The 23,273-nt window shown below is 43.0% G+C and overlaps 1 protein-coding gene across 4 annotated transcripts; it reads right to left on the bottom strand.

Moving 5' to 3' along the window:
- Positions 1-1,009: 1,009 nt before the first annotated feature.
- TMEM144 (transmembrane protein 144) lies at positions 1,010-20,833 on the bottom strand. 4 transcript variants are annotated; one of them, XM_081021760.1, is made up of 12 exons: positions 20,490-20,833; positions 18,781-18,983; positions 17,337-17,459; positions 15,155-15,254; positions 14,388-14,468; positions 13,517-13,595; positions 12,775-12,860; positions 12,394-12,503; positions 10,911-11,030; positions 9,778-9,875; positions 5,912-5,965; positions 1,010-3,834 (listed from the first exon to the last, which is right to left on the bottom strand). In XM_081021760.1, the coding sequence occupies exons 2-12, from the start codon at positions 18,917-18,919 to the stop codon at positions 3,751-3,753; spliced, it is 1,074 nt and encodes a 357-aa protein (XP_080877886.1). In that variant the 5' UTR covers positions 18,920-18,983; positions 20,490-20,833; the 3' UTR covers positions 1,010-3,750. The 4 variants fall into 4 exon arrangements, with proteins under 4 accessions (XP_080877886.1, XP_080877885.1, XP_080877884.1 ...); XM_081021759.1 differs by having other exon boundaries at positions 12,385-12,503; positions 18,781-18,981; positions 20,723-20,829; XM_081021758.1 differs by having other exon boundaries at positions 12,385-12,503; positions 18,781-18,981; positions 20,634-20,827.
- Positions 20,834-23,273: the final 2,440 nt, after the last annotated feature.

Consider the following 23,273-nt stretch of genomic DNA (forward strand, 5'->3'; position numbering starts at 1 on the left):
AACTGGTGTTAGTTGGCTGGGACTAACAAACAGATAAGATATACAGTATGTGCATAGAGCTTCTGCCATGGGGATGTGAATCCTGACTGACCAGGATTCCCAACCCCACTGAGCTGGTGTATGTGGATAGCCCCCCTTTGGATTGACCTCAATCATGCATTGCACAGAAGTGTGTGGTTTGCATGCGTCCTGTCATGGTCTCAAAGGAGACTGGCAGCACAGACCTCAAAAACAGTTGTACTGATGTACCAGTGGTATTTAGGTAAAGGTAAAGGGACCCCTGACCGTTAGGTCCAGTCACGGACAACTGTGGGGTTGCAGCGCTCATCTCGCTTTACTGGTTGAGGGAGACGACATTTGTCCGCAGACAGTTTTTCTGGGTCATGTGGCCAGCATGACTAAGCCGCTTCTGGCGAACCAGAGCAGCGCATGGAAACGCTGTTTACTTTCCTGCCAGAGCAGTACCTATTTATCTACTTGCACTTTGACATGCTTTCGAACTGCTAGGTTGGCAGGAGCAGGGACCGAGCAACGGGAGCTCACCCTGTCGCGGGGATTCGAACTGCCAACCTTCTGATCGGCAAGTCCTAGGCTCTGTGGTTTAACCCACAGCGCCACCCGCGTCCCTTCCCAGTGGTATTTAACTCCTAGTAAATTAGCAAAAATGTATAAAACAAGTACAAATACCTGCTGGAAATGTAAAGAAAAATAAGGTATCTTTTATAACATGTGGTGGTCTTATAAAGTAATAAAGGCTTTCTGGGAAATGATATATACTGAATTTAAAAAATGTTTAAAATAGCTTTTGTTAAAAAACCGACATCCCAAAGGAACAGAAAAGACTTTTTATGTATGCGACAACAGCAGCACGGATGCTACTAGTCCAGAGATGGAAAGAAGAAAGAGCCCCACCAGAGAGGAATGGCAAACTAAGCTGTTAGACTCTGCTGAAGTGGCAAAAGTGACCAGGAAACTCAAAGACCAAGAAGACAAGAAATTCAAGAAAGAATGGGGAAAGTTTATAATTTATTTAGGAGACCGCTGTAAGCAGATGAAAACATTAACAGGATTTTAATACCACTTGTAATGTAATAAATATTAAGGATAATATGGATAGATACAAAATATAGACTATGAAGTACAGTGGTACCTTGGGTTAAGAACTTAATTCGTTCCGGAGGTCTGTTCTTAACCTGAGGTTAAGCTAATGGGGCCTCCCACCACCGCCGCACAATCCTGAAGCAAAGTTCTTAACCCGAGGTACTATTTCTGGGTTAGCAGAGTTTGTAACCTGAAGCGTCTGTAACCTGAGGTACTACTGTAATATGCAGTTGGTAATGTTGACAATAGGACCCATGGAGGAGATGGGGGGGGGGGAGTTGCGAGATTCAGAGAAATCTCATTTTATGGATATGCATTTGCTATTGTAACTAATTTGCACTTGTAAAATCGAATAAAAATGATTTTCAAAATAACCAAAAAAACCTCACCACTTGTACAAGCAAATGTGGAACCCCCCCCCCCCAGTCTACTTTACTCTGCATCTTTCTCAAGTGCATGAGCTTCACTTAAAATGAAAATGCTTCCACCAGATGATCCAAAAGAAGCTATGGACAGATGTAACAGAAACAACTTGGATGATTTATTTCCCTCTGTCAATCTCCCAGCCCAGATTATTCACCCTAATTACAAAAGCATATTCGTCCCATAACCAAGTCAAAAACCAGGATTCAAAGGGTTGAGGAAGGATGTTTGTTTGTTTGTTATCCAGGATTATCAGGGATTGTTCTGTCAACACATGCTACCCAAAGGGAGGCCTGAATACAGGCCAATATCAAGCTGTTTATAGACGGAATGGGATTCCATAAGGAAATGCTTTTCCGTCTCATGGAGCCAAAATTAATTACAGCTAGACCTTTGTTAGTTAAACCACTGATACAGAAAGTCAGCGGGGTGACAGACACAACAGATGGTATGTTTGCTACCTTGAAATTGCCTGGAACATAATAATTAAGGGCAGCAGATGGACTAGAATTGGAAACAGAACAGGTAATGCACAAGGAATGAAAGCATCTTTATTATACCTTTCATCTTCTTCCTTCTCCAGGCCTGTCGAACAAGGCTGGGCAGTTTCATGGTCCAAACTGGCAAACTCAATCATTTCACTGGAAATTGTGCTATGATTTTATTTTCACAAGGTTTCTGTATTGTTTGGTTGTAATAAAACCTCAAAGTCATTTAGAAAATGAAATTGTCAGTGAAAAAAAAACAGTTTTAAAATAGCCATATAAAATATCCAAAAAATAATTAAAATCAACGATAAGCTAAAAATCAGATAAAAACTGCTCGACCGGATCCAAGGCCCTGCTAAGTGTTTTTAATCCTATTTTTTCCTTCTGGTTAGCAAAATGTAATTCTCAGTCCGGTCCAAGGGTGTGGTCAATTGCCCTTGTTCTGCCATGTTCTGTTACTCTTCCAAGTCAAGAGTATACCTGTTCATCTTTCTCATGACACCAGTACTTTGACAAACATTCTTAATCCTTTTACTCAGCCTCATCCAATTAAAAATATATTTTCACCTATTTGCATCTATTTATTTACAACATTCCATATCATGACAATATACCATATTTTTCCGTATATAAGACTCCCCCTAATTTTTTACATTATTTTTTAGGGGGGAAAACTAGTCTTATACATGGAAAAATACGGTGCATATATATCATAACAGCTTTGCTGATAGGAGGAGGAATGTATAGAGGCGATCCCATTTTGGAGGGGAAGCAGGGTTCAATCTGTAGATGACTGTCCAGACTCAGTTTAAATAACTCCAGTGAACGACAGCCCAAAATCTCCCAAGGCAGGTCCACTGCCGAATATCTCAAACCATTAGGATGCTCATCCCAATGTTTGAGCTGGTCAGTTCCCCTGAAATTGCCCACTGGGAATGGCCTCCAGTGCAGGTCCTTGGGCAAGCTTAAAATTCTTTATTTGTTCAGTACATTTATCTCCCATCTTTTTTCCATTATGGAGCTCAAGATGGCCTACACAAGATTCCCAGATGGACTCTCATCCAGGCAATGACCAGACCTGCTTGGCTTCAACAGGGTTGGTGCATTGTGCTCCCTCAACAGGATGGTCCAGAAACTTTTTGGTAGCTACCTTGGGTTCATTACAAAGAAAGCAACACAAAATCGACAAGGGTAAACCAGAATGTCATAAAGTGGTGAGGAAACTCTTCGAGTTCTCTAGAACTCTTCATCAAACTGTTTGCTGAGCAAACTCTGTGTGTCTTTGTCTAAAGGTGGAGTATCTGGGTGATGTTCTTTATTAAAAGGTCCGGTATTAGAAATAAAAGAAAGATGCAATGCCCCAACACAAACATTACTTCCTCTGCATAGTAATCAGCACTTACACTTCACTGAACTCTTCCTTTTATACGTTACCCTCACCCCAATAAACAACAAGCCATAATATAAAATATAATGGGATCATTAAAACCTCTGACCTGGATTTCAGCCCATAATCATCCAGCTGAGAGAACATAAAAAGGTTTTCCCTTATCTTCCCAAATGTGGAAAACATGATGAATGCCTTGCATTTCCCACAAAAAGTTCTTGCTCTATGGACTTTTGCCCCTTGCTTCTCTGGCGAGAGTGATGATATTAGTGATCCAAGAAAATGCCAGATATTATCTTCTCTTTCGTGTCTTAAGCCACAGCTCCACCTGCTGGTTCAGGCAGTGGTTCTTCAGACTTTAGAAAAAGCTGTCGAGAGCGACCCAGCCAAAATAACACAAAATGCTATTAGAAGCAACAGATAGTTTTTCAGCCCCTGCATAGACATAGAAAGGGATTATTTGTTATTTTTCAAATGTTCTTACATTTATATCTTGCCTTTTGACCATTATGACCTCCAAGACGGCCTACTCTGGTTCCCAGGGGGTCCCAGACTCACCAGACCCAGACCTGCCTGGTTTCAGCAAGGTTGTGCCCTCATGTACCTTCAGACCACCCCCTGGGATGTGTGGGGAAGAAAGAGAAGTGGTGTTATTTTCTAGAAGTCAGGCTTGGTATTGCGTTATTTGCAAAATGCTGCACACCGACAACTTTATTGTAGAGTAAGATATGCGTTTGTCAGAACACATTATACAAATGGTAGCGGTCAGATAATATTTGCTTAGTTAAATTTATCTGGCCAAATTACCTGTATGAAACAGTATGTAACATCAGTTTGAGTGCTGAACTTGCACTGGAGACACCTGGGTCCCTTTCTTATACAGAGTGATCTTGGTGGGCCAGTCATTATCTCTCAGCCTAACATACACTGCCTTGAGCTTCTTGGAGCATGGGTGAGATATAAATGTGATAATAATGTGTGGAGGGGCAGCCCATCCAGTGGGGTGGAGTGCCACTAACAGCCTCGCAGCAGCAGTATCAGCTGCAGACACTCATCCAGAGGTGGAGAATTGAGGTGGCAGAAAGGTCAGAACTGGGTGGGCACAATGATAGAGCCAATCTGGCACTCCTACCGGTACACACCCACCCACCCACCTTTGCTGTTCCCCCTTCTAGTGAGTTGCAGCAACGCTGCTGCCAGGAGACTATTGCTTTGTCTCTGCCCCACTGGATGACCCATTCCTGAATGTAAACAAACACACCCATGTAGGGAAAATAGGCTGGTTCAATGCAGCAAGGAAAGACAGGACTAGACGTTATACATGGACATGGGGCAACAAATTCCAGCAGCTGCTCTTTCTAGGAAAACTGAAGTTCTGGAAAGGGGTGCAGAGGAGGAGGAGGTCCTTGCCTCTCCCCACTTTGCAGCCACAACATCCTTCTTAGGGACTTTCCCCACTAGCCTCCCACAGTGTTTCAGGTGGGGGTTTACGCTTTCAAACCCGGAACCAGTAAGGAGAATAGTGGTGTATTAGTGTGTGTGAGTGTATGTATGTATCAGGGAAGTGGCTGGTTAAGCCCCTGCTTTTCCACAAAGCTGCCTCACTATAAGTTGCCTCTCCCAAAAGCTTGGATTTATTTATTTATTTTAATGTTTAAAATGCGTATGCCACCCTTCATTTAAAGGACCAGAGGGCGATTTACAACATAGAACACAACAAACAATATGCCGTATTTTTCGCTCTATAAGACACACCAGACCATAAGATGCACCTAGTTTTTGGAAGAGGAAAACAAGAAAAAAAATATTCTGAATTCCAGAAGCCAGGACAGCAAGCGAGATCACTGTGCTGTCCTGGCTTATGGGATAGCCACGCACAGCCTCTCCCGGGCAGCGGGATGAAGGCTCCCCCTGCCCGGAAGAGGCTGCGCACGGCTAAGGCTCCCCCAAAAGCCGCGCTCCCCTTAAAGAGTGCGCGGAGTGTGTGGGGGACTTTTGGGGGCTCCACGTGGCTCTTTAAAGGGAGCACTGAGCAGAGTCTCCCGCCTGCATTTGCTTCATAAGACGCACACACATTTCCCCTTACTTTTTAGGAGGGGAAAAGTGTGTCTTATAGAGCGAAAAATACGGTAATATAAATGCATAACATAAGGAAATTCCTTTCCTTAGCAGAAGCTGTCACTGGGAATTTTGTTACACACATAGCCCCCCCAAAACTAGTAGCTATGAGAAGACTTATCCACCATAAATTTGTCTAAATGGGGTCTTTTTAAGCCATCTTAGTTGGTGGTCACATAGCAGCAAACGCCATAGGTTATCTATGTGCTGTGGGAAGAATCATTCTGAACCTCCCACCTTGCAGCTTCAATGGATGATCTAGTATTACTAGAGAGAAAGAAATAAAAAATCTCTAGATTTGCCTGCCCCCCCCCCCGATACTTAGAACTTCCCAAGCGTCATTTTTTCTGATGCGGATACATCAAAGATGAGAGGAACATGTTGCAGCCCTTACCTTTATTTCTTTAAATACCAGGACTCCCCACATTGCAGCTATAAAGCCAGGACCCTGGAGAACAAGATTAAGACACGATGAATAATCATAATAGCATTTGTTCATGAGGATTTGCTAGAGCCCAATTATCTTATTTAAATTCAATCTTGCCTTCACTAAAACGTAATCATGTGCTAAATTGTTGCTCGTGATGATGACAGAAAGAAGAATGTGAGAAGATAATGGCCTTTAATAAAAGGCATGCCAATCCCGCAAAAACAAAGCAAACCTCTGGGGGGGCACTTACAGATTACCTGCTTTATTGAGCCATCGTCCTGAGTAGTTTGCAGGGAGGCCTGTGTTTTATTGAGAATCCATTTAGATGTGTTTGTTGTTGGGAGGATAGAGGATGTTTCATCAACCAAGTGTTAACCCACATTTCCCAGTATGCTTCTCTGTCACTTTCCTTACCGCAACCCCCCCCCCCCTTTTCTGAGGGGGAATCAGGTTTGTTTGGCGAGAGCTCCAAATGAACTGCAATGGCACAACCCGAATATGCTGATATGTAACTGAATCCCATACTAGAAACACCCTGGAAGCTCCTTCGCAGGGGGTTGGGCTAGATGACCCTTGTGGGCCCTTCCAACTCTATAGTTCTATGACTCTATATGCAAAGATACATTTACAGTTGCAATCCTATATGTCAGGCACATCCAACTCCCTAGAGCAGCAGTTCTCAACCTGTTGGTCCCCAGATGTTGTTGGACTACAACTCCCATCATCCCTGAGCTCTGGCCTTGCTAGATAGGGGTGATGGGACTTGTAGTTCAACAACATCTGGGGACCCACAGGTTGAGAAAGGCTGCCCTTGAGACTGTGATCTACTCCCAGTATAAAATAACTGGCATTGATCTACCCATTGTCTCCCCCCCCTCAATTTCTTTGTTCTGTATGATTTTTTGGGGGGGTGGGTTGGTCAGAGTTGTTGAGCTTTTTTCTTTTTTAGGGGAGAAGGCACAGTGTTTGTAGAGCTTATTTTGGGGGAGGGAATACAACAAACGCTCACAAGAAACTGATGTGCTGACTATCGAACGCAGCACTAAAACTAACATTACTTTCGCTTTTTGGTAACTGATGCTGATGCCAACGGAGGAACCTTGCAACTGGGGCGGGAGGTGGGGACATTACTTGCATGCAATCGACCACGATCTACCGGGAACATGAAGGGATCTACATGTCGATTGTGGTCAACCGGTTGGACATCACTGCTATATATGTCTACTCAGAAGCAAGCACCACTGATTTAAAGTGGATTTAAAGCTTGCCCACAGGGTTACTCTTTGCACATATTACAGACACCCAGGTCACAGACATCCAGGCTGAAATATGCCCACGCACAACATCTATAATAGGCTTTGCTCTGAAACTGGCTTTCCTCCCCGCCTATCTCTAGAGCACAATTTCCCCACTGCTTTTCAAGGTGTTTCCAATCTTAGTTACCTTGCTGCTCATCCCAGACATCCATTTCCATAAATGAAGTACAAAGGTTCCTATTTTTAGTACCCTGCTGTGCGGTAGCCAGAATATTTATTGCAATTTCTTTTCTATTGCCAGCTTTGACCTCAGCTGCCCCTGCACATTTTATCTCAAAACGGCTCAGAAGTATCTCCAATTTCCTCCTTCTGAAAAAGGACAAGATATATGTGCTGAGTGATCCTCATCTCTGCAGCTTGTTATAATTTACTGCACCCTATAAGTCAACAGGACAGGTGCAACTGCAGATTGCCATGATGAAAAGTGGCGCTTGTGGTGGGAAGGACTTTTTATCCTTTCCCTCTTCTCAACTGGAGAATAAGGAGAGCAGCTTGCCTCCTCCCCTGACACAGTTCCTCTCAATGGCTGCTTTGAACTTTTCCTTCATGCCTAAAGGGGTCAATGGGCTATGAAACAGTGCACTCTTCTCTGAGCTCCCCCATTTGCTTGAGAGAGCTATTTTGAGGAGTTCTGTCAATGTACGAGGGTTTATGCATGCAGAGAAAAGGGACAAAAAAGGGTTAAGTTAGGTGTGCTGGTTAATTCTGGGTGTGTTTGTCCTGCACCTGCAACTAGCTGAGCATGTGAGAGTGACTTAGCACAATCGAAAGTATAAAAATGTACATGTGTTTGAAGTCAATTTGCCCTTGGCCAGAGCCTAGTGTGTGTTGGAACGCTGCAAGGAGACTTTATGTTACAACTGTGTGTTATTCTCAAACTTAATCTGTTCCAAAAGTCTGTTCCAAAAGCAAAGCGTTCCAAAACCAAGGCACACTTTCCCATGGAAAGTAATGCCCACTGCTTCCTTTCCCATTTAGGGGTTCCTCATAGATGTGCAGGTCAGCATCCTTCTCTAACAGCATGAAGATTCTGACCACCTTGTTTTCCATCTCAATGAGCATGGTCAAGCAGAATGCAATACAGAGGTACCTCGGGTTAAGAAGTTAATTTGTTCCGGAGGTCCGTTCTTAACCTGAAACTGTTCTTAACCTGAGGTACCACTTTAGCTAATGGGGCCTCCCGCTGCTGCCACACCACCGCCATGTGATTTCTGTTCTCATCCTGAAGCAAAGTTCTTAACCCGAGGTACAATTTCTGGGTTAGCAGAGTCTGTAACCTGAGGTACCACTGTAGATGCTAGAGAGATGAAAGCACATTGTCTTAAAATGAGAAGAACATAATGAATGTTGTCTGTCAGAGCTGGAAGAGGCCAGATCTGGATTTCTGGGCGATTTGTAGTAGATCTATTAGGATTCCCGACTGCCAATGATTTAACAATGGCAGAAACAAAATGACTTCCCCAACCCTAAATCATACCACCAAAACGGAAAATTGTGTGTAACCAGGAGTGTATTTTTTGTGGGGGCTCCGTTCAGTTAGAATTATAGAATTGTAGGTGTTGAAAGGGACCCTGAGGATCATCTAGTCCAACTTCCTGCAATGCAGGAATATGCAGCTGTCCCATACGGGGATAGAACCTGCAACCTTGGCACTGTCAGCACCACACTCTAGTCAGCTGAGATATTCAGTCTATATGGGTTCAGGCTATTCAGGTTTGGTGCCCAAACCAAATTCCAGGGTTCAGAATTCTTTTGCACCAAGCCTGATTGGTAGATCTTGTGGTTACAGTAAAAAGCAAAAGTAGATCCCGCAAGCCTGAAGTCTGCCCACCTCTGTGTCAGTTTGCATTTCTTAGATTAGAAAGTATTGATCTGATATGTAGAGATCTTTCCTATTCTAATTAATTCAAGAGGGTTCTAGAAGCTTTTCTGTGTGAAAGAAACAAGCAGAAGGTTCATGATGTTTGGGTTATTCCTTCAGAGAAACTAGGTACAGCTGGCTTAAACTGGTTCTGTTTCAGTCAAGGTCATGCTTACTATAAAACTAAGGCCAGAAGGAGCCTAGGTTTCACTTTTCTTTCTATCTCTTTTCCTTCTGATGTGGTGTTCTGTATATAGTGTTACGGTTTTAGACTTTTTATAAGTTATTGTAAGTTTAAGTTGGGTCTGTTGCAACTGGATTTCTTATGGACAGTGCCAATCCTGAATGTATTTGATTTGTGACCATTATGCTCATTTGCCTTCAGTAGCAGTAAAGCTCTGCTGGATGAAATATAATTGCCTCTGATCTGTTTTTTGGGAATCCTGCAAAGTATTTTAAGTTTTTGATCTGCTAACTATACGTCAGAGTTCTGCTCTGGATCAATATTGAGTAGAATTTCATGACACTCTGTTGTACGTGAAACCTCCATAACAAAGACAGGAGTGGGGTGGGGTGTATATGTGGTTTGATATGCAAAAAAAAAAAACCCTTTGAAACCTATGTTTATGAGCAGGTCCTTCTTTGGTACTTACCGCTGTGATTATTGGAAAGCTGACCACAGCACTGAGGTAATGATTTGCTAGGAACCAGCAGGAAGTGGCGATCGCCCACAATACACCAGAAACAAATCCTGACAACAAATAAGCATATTTTATTACCCATAGAAATCATAGCAATATAGACTTGGAAGGGACCCAGGGGGTCATCTAGTCCAACCCCTTGCCACGCAGGAACATAGCTGTCAACTTTTCCCTTTTCTTGCGAGGAATCCTATTCGGAATAAGGGAATTTCTCTTAAAAAAAGGGAAACGTTGCCAGCTATGCGCAGGAATATCAGCTAAATCGTGTATGACAGATGGCCATCCAACCTCTGCTTAAAAACCTCCAAGGAAGGAGCCGTCTGCAAGTAATTTGAGCTGGTGTGATGTATTGCCAGCCCAAAATGTCTGAAACGGGCATTGCGATCTGAAATGGCATAGAAGTTTCAGACCGTTTACCAATATATTGCCCAGCTCGAATCCTAAGGCCATGCTGCATTTGCAAAGGGCTTTCAAGGGCTCAAAGCTCTTAGCCTGCATTGGCTACTTTCCTATTCTTAACAACAATCCTGTAATGGTTATTGTAAATGGGCGGCACTGAGGCTGAAGGAGAACAGCTCACCTTAAATTCACCAGGAGTTCATGTCAGAAATGAATACAAAGCAGAGACTATCTGATTTTTAGCCTGGGGTGAAAGCCACTATTTAACACCAGCCTTTGTGTCCCTTGAGGAGCTAAGGGGCACCAAATTGGTGGGGCACTGATCTTTCCCTGCAGCAGAAACGCCCCACCTGCTCCTGGATGCAGGCACAGCTGTATGTATCCTTGCAAATGCAAACATATTCTTTGTTGAATGAGCTAATCAGATGTATTCTTCCATATGTAACAGGTTTATTTTTATGAGGAGCCAGTGCAGTGCTCTCCAGATGATCCAGATGTGAACTGGCGTTCAACAACTTCTAGAGAGCACCGTGTTGGCTACTTTTCCACTACGACATTATTAATATAATACCTCCCCAAAATACCCATACTCAAACATTGCCTACATATGTCTAATAGCAACAGAACGAAGTATGTTTGATAGTGATCTGCAATGCACATGTATTTCAGAATTTCCAGAATTCTACCTGGGATGATGGCTTCAGGATAAACCTTAGGTCTATTTTTCATTGCTGCACAATAGATCAGGAAGTAGATGGTACTTGTAAGGAAGATGCCACTAAAATGGGCAAAGACGTAATCTAAATCTGAAACAAAAATGGGAGGCATATGCATATGTAGAATATGTTTAGGAAATTAACAATATTCTAGAAAAGCAGCAATTACTTCTGGTAAGGTCTTGCTCATACCTTAGCCACACGTTTGTTCATATAAGGTCTTCAATACCTTCCCCGGTTTTAGCTGATCAAGAGGCTTTGCTCAGTATATATGTGCGATGTAAACATGACTGTAAATACTATACTAAATGTCTCACTGATTTAAACTAAATGATTTCTTTGTGGTTTACAACAAATATTAAAAGCATCAATAGAAATAGTTAAAAACCATTCTAAAACGTTTTAAAACAATTAAAAATAACAGTAGAAAATATGTAAAAACATCAACATCTGTGTGTCTGATGTCTGGATAGGCTTGCCAAAATGAAAAAGGTTTTCAAGTATAGTGGTACCTTGGAAGTCGAACAGAATCTGTTCTGGGAGTCAATTCGACTTCCAAAACATCTGGGAACCAAGGCGCGGCTTCCAATTGGCTGCTGGAAGCCGCGACGGATGTTCGGGTTCCAAAAATAGTTCGCAAACTGGAACAATCACTTCCTGGTTTGCGGCGTTTGGGAGCCAAAACGTTCATCTAGCAAGACGGCTGACTTCCGAGGTATGACTGTAAGCGCCGGAAAGAACACAGTGAAGATGACAGTTTCACAGATCAAAGCCTTTGAGTGGGTACGTATGGGATAAGGCGATTCTGCAAGTAAACTGGTCCCAAGCCATTAATGGCTTGATATAACAATAGTAGCAACTTAGAACTTTACCCAGTAAGAAATCAGCAACTGCACTAGCATTCTGCACTAACTGCAGTTCTCAGGTCAAGCGCAAGAGAAGCCCAACATAGAGTGCACTGCTGTAATTCAATGTTGATGTCACCAATGGATGAACTACTGCAGTTCGTTAAGGATTGCTGGGAACAGTAACTCTGTGAGGGGTGAACTACAGTGCCCAGAATTCTTTGAGGGAAAGACTGTGATTTAAAGGCACAGTAGCCTAGGGCTGGGAAAGTGTGCTCCTAATTCTTCCTTTTAAATTTGCTGCCATGACTTTATCTGTCTGGCACCTGATGTCATATGACCTCAAGTGATGGACAGGTAGGTGTGGCTTGGGTCAAACCATGTCATGGAGCAAATTAGGCCTGCAAGCTAGAAACGCCTCACCAATGACCTAGAGAAACTATATTATGAGGTGATTAATACATATAATAAACAAACAAACAAAGAAGGGATAGATAAGCAAAGGGGGAAAGACTTTCCCCTCCCCTCTCACCCATCATGAATGAGCAAAATTTCCCACTGGTTTAGATTTGATATTAAAACAATTCATCTGCCTTTACCAAACTGACTTGCTCCGCTATATTTTGTTCCATTCCTTCTGCCGTGGTCCTTGATGTAAAGCACTGGCACAAAACTCGAGCCATAAAACATTCCAGCTATCACAGCCAGGGAGCAGCCTCTTCCAGGAGAAAGAAAGAAAGATCAAGATATTACAAACTCAAAGACACCCATTGCACTACAACATTCATTGCAGGTTTGCAGAGCTGTGGCCGAAAACATGCTGGAGAACTGCCAGTAGTTTTCTAGAAATTGCTGTCTTGAAAGAGATGTTGGAGCACTCATCACTGCCACAGAATGGTTACAGTTTGTCGTCTTTATTGCCTTGTGAAGTTCACCAAAGGAAGAATGAAACAGGAGCCAGGTTCACTAGAAAGGGTGGGACAACTTACATCATTCTCTTTCCTAACGGAGAAAGATGGTCAACCCATGAAGCATCAGTCCTGTTTTCAGCGCTATGATCAGAGCTGTTGATTGACTGTTGGTGAAAAGGAAAGCTATTAAGGCTAAGATTTCTGAAAACATTCAGACCTGGATTGTGCTAGGTATGCTCATTCACTTGGGGATGAGGAAGGAAGTCAGACAGCTAGGAGCTGATAACTAAAGAATTTGCAGCTGGTGCATCTGTGGATATTATTCATTTCATTTCATTGCTCTTCTTTTCTTTCCCTGCTTTCTCCTAGTGCAGGACCCAAGGATGCTCACAGCATAAATTAATGCAGGTATAACAATACACAATAAATATAGATATTAAAAAACAAATAAATAAGTAACCCTCTAAAAAAAATGCACCGAAAACACAAAAACCCCCATTTAAAAGCACTCACACACACTGAGATGTCCAAGAAAAGAGATTTCTCAACACCCCAGTTATTTTCATTTTTGAATTGATAATTGAACAACATTGGAAGCTATATCCTGATAAGTTTGTCTCGCTAAATCTTCCTTGCTTCCTAACCCTAGAGGGCACAAATAATGGTACTTTCTCTTCTTTCCAATATCCTTTACAGTTGTGAAAAAATGTGGGAGGCCTCATAAGGGCTACCTTGAAAAGAAAGTGGTTGGAATAAGTTCTGTGTTATAGTGTTTTTTTTCTAGTGCGGAAGTGTAACATGAACAAAAGCAAAAACTTACATGTCTTAATAGTGGGGTGCTCTCCGATGACGGTGAAGAGCTCTCAACATCACTTTTTATGAAAAGAAATAGGATGGCACTGCAAATGAAATATCATCATGAACTAAACACCATCGTGTTGTAGCATTTTATGCACACACACACACACACACAGTCGTACCTTGGTTTTTGACAGCTTAGTTCTCGAATGTTTTGGTTCCTGAATGCCGCAAACCTGGAAGTGTTCTGGTTTGCGAACTATTTTTGGAAGCCAAACGTCCAATGGGGCTTCCGTGGCTTACGATTGGCTGCAGGAGCTTCCTACAGCCAATCAGAAGCCGTGCTTTGGTTTCCGAACGTTTTGGAAGTGGAATGGACTTCCAGAACGGATTCCGTTCGACTTCTAAGGCACGACTCTGTGTGTGTGTGTGTGTTTGTGTGTGTGTGTGTGTGTGTGTGTGCATGTGTCTTAAAGAATCATAGAATTGTGACTATTTAGTCCAACCCCTTGCAATACAGGAATCTCAGCTAAATCATACATGATTTAATCTCCCTTACTTCATTTTGCAGATTTTAAAAATCATTTGTTAAGATATTATCCTTTAATATCTCTGGCTGAGGGACAACATTGCTTCATAAATGGTGATATCCTATGCATATTTACTAAGAAGTAAATTTCACTGGGCCAATGGGACTTCCTTCCTACCTAGTATGTGGTTAGGAATTGTAGCCTTCAACAGCTTACCTGAACTCAAAAGAATAAAAGTTTTACTTTGCCTCAGTCGTTTTTAAATTCTGATTCACTTGCATATATGTATATACACACATACACACACATACTTATATGCATAAGTAGTGTTTCAAAATAGAAATATAGTAAGATTATTAATACCTTAATACTGAAAGTCCAGCTCCAATGTAGTTTAAAGCTGGTTTTGCTACTTCTTCTGGGTCAATCCCAAACCAGCCAAACCTGTGAACAGAAAGGTTAAAAACTCTTTTAAATTGTTTCCAAAATGAGAAGGACATAGAAAAGTGCAGGAAAAGCTATCTAGCTTGCATAAATAAATAGTGTGTGGCAATCACAAGTACAAGGGAATGATAGCTTGGCAAAGAACATTGATTTTTCCCCCAGGAACAGCACTGCAGTTTGACTTGCTCTTGTATATGCCGAAAGGATGTATATAAAAATATAAATGAATCCATTCCTGGAAGTAAAGATGTCTCGATCTCATGTACCATCAGAAAAATAAAAATACTGTCTTGAAAAATATTTAGTAGTTGAGCTAGTCTTGTACATTGCAAAATTTTTAACAACTCTTAAAAAATATAAATAACTATTAATTCCTCATGGAAACATTTAATTCAGCATATTAAGGATCCTCACATGGTTTATAGGGCCTAGCTGACATTATATCTGACACACACATAATAACATCTTGAAGTCAACTTGTGAATGTATAAAGATTGAGAAATTACATCAGGATGGAAGTATCCAGATAATATTTTGAGCCTGATCTTTGGGGCAAGATCGTATATTACGATGAAGTACATTACACAGAGAGAAAATGCTTTTGTCAAGACATTGGTCTTGTTAATGGTAATTTTTAAGTATAGTATGATGACTCATACTATAGGTGAAGTATACATGGTGCTTACCTTGAGCTTGCCCAGCCGGTTAGCAAGTTAAAAGAAGCCCAGATTAAGAGACCAAGGCCCAACCCAATGGTTTTGACAATGGGGACAACTGTTATATTACCTGCACAGTATGAAAAGAACAAAAGCAAAATTAGCTGATTATTAATACAGTATAATCTTACTACAGTAGCTCTATATCAGTATTATTAATACAACTGCTAATAAGCATAATCTACAATAAATCACTACATTTAGTGCGCTAGATTATGCATCATGGCCAGAGAATGTACAAAACTAAACCGAGATATATACCCGTTTCCCGAAACCCGTTGAGGATTTAGTATATTGACCAGGAACTGCGTACAATTCCCTCCCTGTGGATGGATGATGTGCACATTCGCCATGAGGCTTGGTGAATGTGCACAGCGTCCAACTCTTATGTACATTAACTGTTCAAATTACATGCCTCTTAACATATATAAGGCACTGAAGGATAATAATTTGTCATTCCTCCGTACTCACATACTGTACCTTTACATGCTGGGGGTACAAATTACTCCCACCACATGTTCACCCAATGTGTTAGGAGATTGTGAAACCATCTTGAGCAGCCATATTTGCCACTACTCTTTTTTGCCATGCCCCAGCTTCACAGAATAGGCCCTAAACGCATACACGTGGGTGGCGCTGTGGGTTAAACCACAGAGCCTAGGACTTGCCGATCAGAAGGTCGGCGGTTCGAGTGAGCCCCCGTTGCTTGGTCCCTGCTCCTGCCAACCTAGCAGTTCGAAAGCGCATCAAAGTGCAAGTAGATAAATAGGTACCGCTCCGGCGGGAAGGTAAACGGCGTTTCCGTGCACTGCTCTGGTTTGCCAGAAGCAGCTTAGTCATGCTGGCCACATGACCCGGAAGCTGTACACCGGCTCCCTTGGCCAATAAAGCAAGATGAACGCCACAACCCCAGAGTCGGTTACGACTGGACCTAATGGTCAGGGGTCCCTTTACCTTTACATACAAATGTGTATGCGCAGAGCCCTTATGTACAAAGGTCTCTTTCACATGACTGATGACTTTGCGGCTGGCAGGTGGGGATGGTAGCCCAGCACAACCTCATAGCAACATCCCTACAGTCTCTGAGTCAATGTAAACAAACTTAAAATATTCCCCGTGGGTTGGATTCAGACTTAAGTCTGGGTCAGCTCAGTGTTTTCAATACAGTAACTGAATGCCACACTTGGCACTCTTTTCTGAAGCAGTCACACTAAAGCTCTACCAGCCTTTAAGTGATTTGACATGAAATCTCAGAGAGGGGAAAAAAAAGACCACTGAACAGACAGACAAATCACAGCTAGAAGAACCCTGAAAGTCCTTGTAGGATCAAGCACTTGATATTGTTTTTAATGTAACTCTACCACACAATAGCATTTAGTATTCTCGTCATGCTGAATTACATAGCAGCGGATGTGAGACAAAATTAATAGCCCTCTTCAGACATTCTCTCGTCATATTACATAAACAGGTGGGAAGAGGGCATGAGGAGAAGTGCTCTGGCTTTGCCCTTCTGATCACCCTCCATGACCCCCCCCCCCGATTCTAAAATGTGCAGGAAGCCTCCCAGAGCACAGGTGGCGCCGTGCTGCAGAATATTGCTTTTCAGCCTGTGGAGGGTGATCAGAATGTGAACCAAGGTGTGGATGTGGGCAGAGCTAATATGCTTGTAATGTGATGAGTGTTATTCCCCCCATTGCTTATTATAAAGCTTTGCCAAAGTGTTGCCTTTGTATCTTGCTTTTTATTTGAAACCACGATGCACACCTTAAGGTCAAATCAGTGGTGTGTTTACACTGCAGAGTAGCTGGCAGTGCAGGTTTTACTTCAAAATGAAAAGCAAATGTTAACTGTTATATTTTCTTGTAATACAAATTACCTGTGAAGTATATGTGTTGGAAGCCGCCCAGAGTGGCTGCGGCAACCCAGCCAGATAAGTGGGGTATAAATAATAACACTAGTATTGTTTTTGTTATCATTAGAGCCCCACCCAACCTGCCTTAAGACAAAAAGTGATTGAAGCAGGCCAATACGTGCATATGTCTCAGTATTAACAATTGCATTTTATTATACTCCTGCAATCTGCAAATGGTGCATAGATTCACATGTGCATGGGTGTTAAATTGTGACAAGGTAAGTGTTATTTCAGCCATACCTGTAGCCCATAAAAAGCCGCCAACCATGGCAAGAGGCCAAAATCTAGGGCTGTTCTGAATAAGGTTAACAATCAAAGAAACTATCCAGATAGCGGCACAGAGAATCCATTGGAAGAACATTCCTAGAACACAAATAAATCCAAGAATAATTAAGCACAACAGATCATTCTGTTTAGTTTTAGTCTATATCATAAGAAGCGTTGGGAGATTTGGTGGTGGTGGTGGCGACGTCTTTGGCTGAGCAGCTGCGATATCACGGAATGTTTCAAAACTACTTGGGAAATGAAGATGTAAGAAACAGAAGGAAAACATCACTTTGGCTGGTGTTAAACCCCACCTTGGCAACGATACGGATAAGTATGGAAGCTGAAGACAGAAAACTGAGTTATAAGGGGCGTCTCAAAGTGGGGAAGAGAATGCACTGTAGGCAGTAGATTAAGAACTAGAATCTAAGGGAAGAGAAGGCAGATAGGGCCTAATTAGAAAAAAAAAGATGTGGATAGACTGAGAACATGATAAGGCAGAGCACAGAAATATAGGAAGCTGCCCTAGAATGAATCAAATCCTAGTCCATCCAGATCAGTGTTGTCTTCACTGACTGGCAGAAGCTCACCAGGATTACAGGTAGAGGGCACTCCCTGCGCAACCTGGACATCCAAGGATGGAACCTGGGTCCCTCCATCACTGAGTTACAACCCTTCCCCTGGGTGATGGCCCTTCAGTGTAGCAACACCACTGAACTGGGAACCAAACTATATATTGCAATAAACATGTTTTCCTTATTCCTTATGTCAAACTCATGACCCAGAATGAACTCTTCACTCGACTCAGGGCTCTGGGCTGGGAATAAACAGCACCTTCCACAGCCCATCAGTAGCTAGCGGTAGAGAGTAGGACTTTCAGCAGGAAAACTGGCAAAGGACCCCACTTTAGTGCAGAGCCCCATGGCTATTTTGCCATTCAGAACAGAAGTGGCCAGCTTTAGCATGCTTTAATTTTTTATTTTTTTTTTTAACCCATGTGTTTACCTTAACATGTAGTTTACTGAAAAACAACATTCAAAGCATGCTTTGTTGGATTTGCCCCTGCAAACAGTAGCAGGGGCAATTCATTTGCATTGACTCTTCATATCCCTGCAATGAAGGAATCTTTTGCCCAACATGGGGCTTGAACCCACAACCCTGAGATTAAGAGTCTCATGCTCCACCAACTGAGCTGATGATGTGATAACTTCTAGAAAATACCAGCTACTCAGCTTGTTTAGTGGGTGAGTCAAATACTAAATCCCATTTACAACAATGTTTATTTAGTTATAGAAATATTCCAGCTGTGTGATTCTGTCATCAACCTGATATAAAGTGGCTGTTGTTTTAAAGAGTATGGACATTTCGCAACATGTACCATGTAAAGTATAACAATAGCAATTCAGTGACAAACATTTACCATCGCCAGTGTCAAATTTCTTAACTGGTACAAAGTTTGTTCCAAACAAGATGACAGCTATTGCTGAGGAAGTGAAACCAATTGTTAGATCTGTCACGTTGCTGCTGACAGGGCTGGTGGTTCCTTGCCAGCTGTCCATCTCTGTTCTTCAAGAGAGACTCAGAAGTCTTTACGGAGCTACTTGGATCCCGTTTCTGGCAGCTCTGGAACCAGAGAAATAAATGGAACAAATAACACATTTCGGCAAAAGTATTCCCAACGGTTTTAGGCAAGAATCATTCTAGAATTCTTCTATGATCTCTGTTCCAGTATGTTACTATGGATATTGAACAATAAATCTAAACGCAGCATGAGTTGTAGCAATGTATAATATGGATGAAAGTTTCTCTCTCTCTCTCTCTCTCACACACACACACACACATATTTAATGTATATAATTAACACTAATATTTAGAAGGATTTCCATTAGGGTAATACACAACTTCTCTCTCCCTAACACACCCACCCACTGCATATATTCAATGATTGGAGGGGTACGTGGAACTCTGCCCATTAGCCTTGTCCTAAACATTGATGCACCAGGCAGTTCCACTCCTGAATGTCATGCATTGAACATCATGGTTGCCTACACAGTGACAGTTGTATGAGCACAGGCATTCCATGCCACCATGAATTGCAGAAGTGCAGGGTTCCTAACCCTAAGTTTATGCAGTTGTACACATCACAGACTCATCTTTCAGAAGTTCTGCATGGTGGGACAGCGCAATGGGCACAGCAATGTTGGGATCAGATCTCCTTTCCCCTTTGGACAAACAAACAAACAAACAGGTGGAGGGCAACATTAACATCTTATAACAAATGCATTCAGGAGGGCAGGGCTGGAGCCAGCACATGAACCCTCAGGCACCTGCTAGAGCTCCAGAGGGCTGGCAGGGCCAATTGCTGATCCCTGTTCTGAGCACCCATAAAAAGGGGGAGGGTTACTCCATGGAGCATCGGGCAGCTGTATTTAGTCACCCTTTGAATTTCCCACAATGCCCCCAGCTTAGCATCATTCTGAGGCATTGTGGGAATTTAAAGGATGGTTAGACCAAGCCTCCAAGTGAAGCCAGGTAAGCTTGCTGTGAACTACTGACAGATGACCCCCCCCCCACACCATGAGGGGGCACTTTGCATGGAGCTGGCTCTGGGGGAGAGGGGAGCTCACTGCAATGTCATCCCCCCCCCATTCATAAGGTCTGAAAGGGGCTACAGTGTTTTGCGGGCACACAAAAATGAAATAATAAACGGACGCTATGCAGAGTGGAAAGCCATCACTTAGTGCTAGAAAATCTCTAAGCGGTTCGCACAAACTGCAGTAATAAAATTACAAACAAAAAGTAAATACGTGCATAATATGAAAAAGCAGAGTGTGATCATAAAATTACGAGTCAGGAAACGCCTGTCCAAACATGCGACTTTTTTAAACCTGTCAATGCTGTGGGAGTGAATTGCATGAGCAAGAGCAGGTCTGAAAACCTGTTCGCATTTAGAGTTGTTCCACCAGCGTCTACTCGTTTAGACAAAAACATTTTATTTAATCCCCAATCTGGTAATATTTGTTGTTTCCAGACAACAAACCACCACAATGGCCACTGAACTAAAATCCTCAAATTTTATACCATTCACCACCCCCAAAGGAGGGATGGGGCAGCCGCGGCCCTACAGACCTTGCCGGACTCCAACTCCCACCGTTCCCAGGAGAACGGTCGGTGGCAAAGGATGATGGGAGCTGTAGTTCAGCCGCAGGGTCCTCCTCCTTCTCCCAAATCTTGCTTTGCAAATCGGCAACGCGGGAGGAATTTAGCTCCTACTTGCTCCTCTGCCCTTCGGCCTCTTTCGCCGAGAAGTTGCTCTAGTGCTCTCAATCAGAAATGCAAACCTGTCTCCTGAATTTACTTACAGAGCTTCCCTTGCGGATCCTGCTTCCTGGTCAAAGCTAAACTGCGGGTGGGAACGAGGAGCTCCACCCTGTCCTCATGTGATCAACCCACCTTCCCTCCCACTATGTGCCTCGTTCTTTTGGGAGGCGTTTTGCAAGCTGGCCGGCCAGTTTTGTGTTTTGGGTACGTTAGAGAGCCGAAGAGGGACGGCGGACGAGAGAAACCGCTGGGTTTAAACTCCATTCTGCACTCCCTCCTTTTCTGTGCTATGGATTTAATGCCCCGTGTGCGCTTCGACGTGATCACGAGATTAGGAGCTAAGGGAAAGAGGAAGACATGGCTTTTATTTAAGGCAGACTTGCTAAGGTTGTTAAAATTTTCCTCTTTGGAGTCGACCAGAAGAGAAATTCCTGGATGGTAATTGTGTGTGTGCCTGCACATCCACACTCACCCACCCCTTGGACTTAACAGCTGTATCAGCGCTTGTCGGCTAGATACAATATACATAGGGCCATAGTCAGATGATAGTTTTATACCAAGTCAAATCATTGGTCCTTATTGCTACACTGAGTACCCAGATTTTGGTGGACTTCATTTCCCATCATTCCTGGTCACCAATTAAACTGGCTGGGAATGATGGGAATTGTAGTCAAACAACATATGACTCTGCAGCCTGTAGGTCTGGTCTGCACTGCCTTGCTCCTGCTTCCAGGATTTCAGGCAGGAATCTGCATATATCTAATTAATCCCCTGGAGCTGGTGGTGTAGCTAATGCAAGTAATGCAAACAAGGAAGGATTGAAATGTATTGGGGCTAATTTCTCCAACAATGAGCTATGTGACATTGGGTGTCTCCAAGGCAGGCATCCCCAAACTCAGCCCTCCAGCTGTTTTGGGACTACAACTCCCATCATCCCTAGCTAACAGGACCAGTGGTCAGGGATGATGGGAACTGTAGTCCCAAAAAAACTGGAGGGCTGAGTTTGGGGGTGCCTGCTCTAAGGTAATGAGATCCAGTGCAATAATATCTGGGGTATGCAGCTATATCCAATAAAGATCCCCAAATGGACAGTTCTGCCAACGCATGGATAAGATTCATGTAAATGTGCATCTCTGTGGGTGTCATAAAGCCACGGTAAAGGCTTGTAATATTGCAGGGTGCCCCCTGACCTCGGCTGACCAGCACTCTGAGCTTTACAATGTATTGGAATGTATTGACCTTAAATGGAGTTGTGTTTCCTCTGGGCAGTGATGACCCTATATGGTGATGGGGGCAATAAAAGCCTTGACCGGATGAGGTAATGTGAGACATTGGCAAACGGCCATGCGGCTGGAGAGAGACAAAGGATAATAAAGAAGCTACAGGAGGAGAGGGAAGTTCGAAAGGAGCTGCTCATACCATCCTGAAAATATTGCTGGCTCTCTGTGTCTTTCTTTTATGCTAAACTGCGCCATTTGTAACGGCTGGCTCCGACACATCTCTAGATGGTGATAAGCAGACAGGTGTGTCTGTGTCCTGGGCTATCCAACCATACTGAAATATGTAGTGCAAGCAATTCTTTATCACTGTAAATGTGGCAGCTCTGTTCTGTGCCGCCAGCATTGTGTTAACTTTTGTTATATATGGTTGATAGATTTTTGTTAATTTTTAGGAAAAAAATCTTATGTTGGTGTTCATTCAATAAATTGTGTGGGAGAGTGGTTGTGACCAGGCCTATGAGGGCAAATGTTTTGTCTCATAGAGGGAAGGCTCGTGCCAAAATATGTGGGACAGGTTGGGGTGGAGATTGGAGGACTGAAAATTACTTTCCCTTTTGCAGAAATGACTTCAGTCCATTACAGTGGTACACAGGGTTTGCAGTGCTTCATTCAGTGAAAACAACAAAAGCACTATGATTTACAACTGCAAGAAAAATATTGCACATTACCTGCATAGCTGGGCTTTGCAATGCGAATTGGTTAGACAAACTCCTTCTCTCGCTCTCTGAGACTGACCCGCCCTGCCCCCTCTGAGCATGCAAAAACCCTCTCTCCTGCACAGGCCCCAGCAAACCCCCCCCCTCTCTGATCCACCTGCTGCCCCTTGTCTGTGCAAAATTGAATTGCGAACTCCCTCTCTTGCTCTCTGTGACGCACCCTCTGCCAATGCTAAAACTTTCTCTCTCAGACTCCTCCTCCCAGACCCACCCTACCCTCTGCCCGTGCAATTTTGAGAATGAGGATGAGCTACGTGAAAAAAGGTATCCCGTTTGAAGTCCAAACAGGACAGGGGACACTCTTCTCCAAAAAAGGATGATCATGTTTTCTTAGGCACAAGTGGCAGCCACTGAGCTATGGCTCTTTCCCGAGGCTTTGACTTTTCCCCAGGAATAAGCTTGTTCTGAAATTCTTATAATACAGAAGAACTTGGCATTTTGCATTGCAGTCTGTAGCTTCAGGTGACTTTTAAAGCGCTGTCAGATGTTCTTGACAGTCTTGCTGACTCAAACTTGAGTCAGCCAGCCTTGATTTCCTTAACGATTTGCCTCTTTTAACTTTCCTCTGACAGCTTTGGTTTCCTGCAATTAATTAG

This window comes from Podarcis pityusensis (genome assembly GCF_964106645.2).
Source record: "Podarcis pityusensis genome assembly, chromosome: 9".
Lineage (NCBI taxonomy): Eukaryota > Metazoa > Chordata > Lepidosauria > Squamata > Lacertidae > Podarcis > Podarcis pityusensis.

Excerpts from the sequence above, each read along its gene's own strand:
- TMEM144 (XM_081021759.1), bottom strand. The coding sequence starts at position 18,919 with ATGGACAGCTGGCAAGGAACCACCAGCCCTGTCAGCAGCAACGTGACA. Across the intron at positions 9,876-10,910 it reads TCCTGAAGCCATCATCCCAG|GATTTGTTTCTGGTGTATTG; the intron begins GTAGAATTCTGG and ends ATTTGTTGTCAG. Across the intron at positions 3,835-5,911 it reads TGGTATTTAAAGAAATAAAG|GGGCTGAAAAACTATCTGTT; the intron begins GTAAGGGCTGCA and ends ATGTCTATGCAG.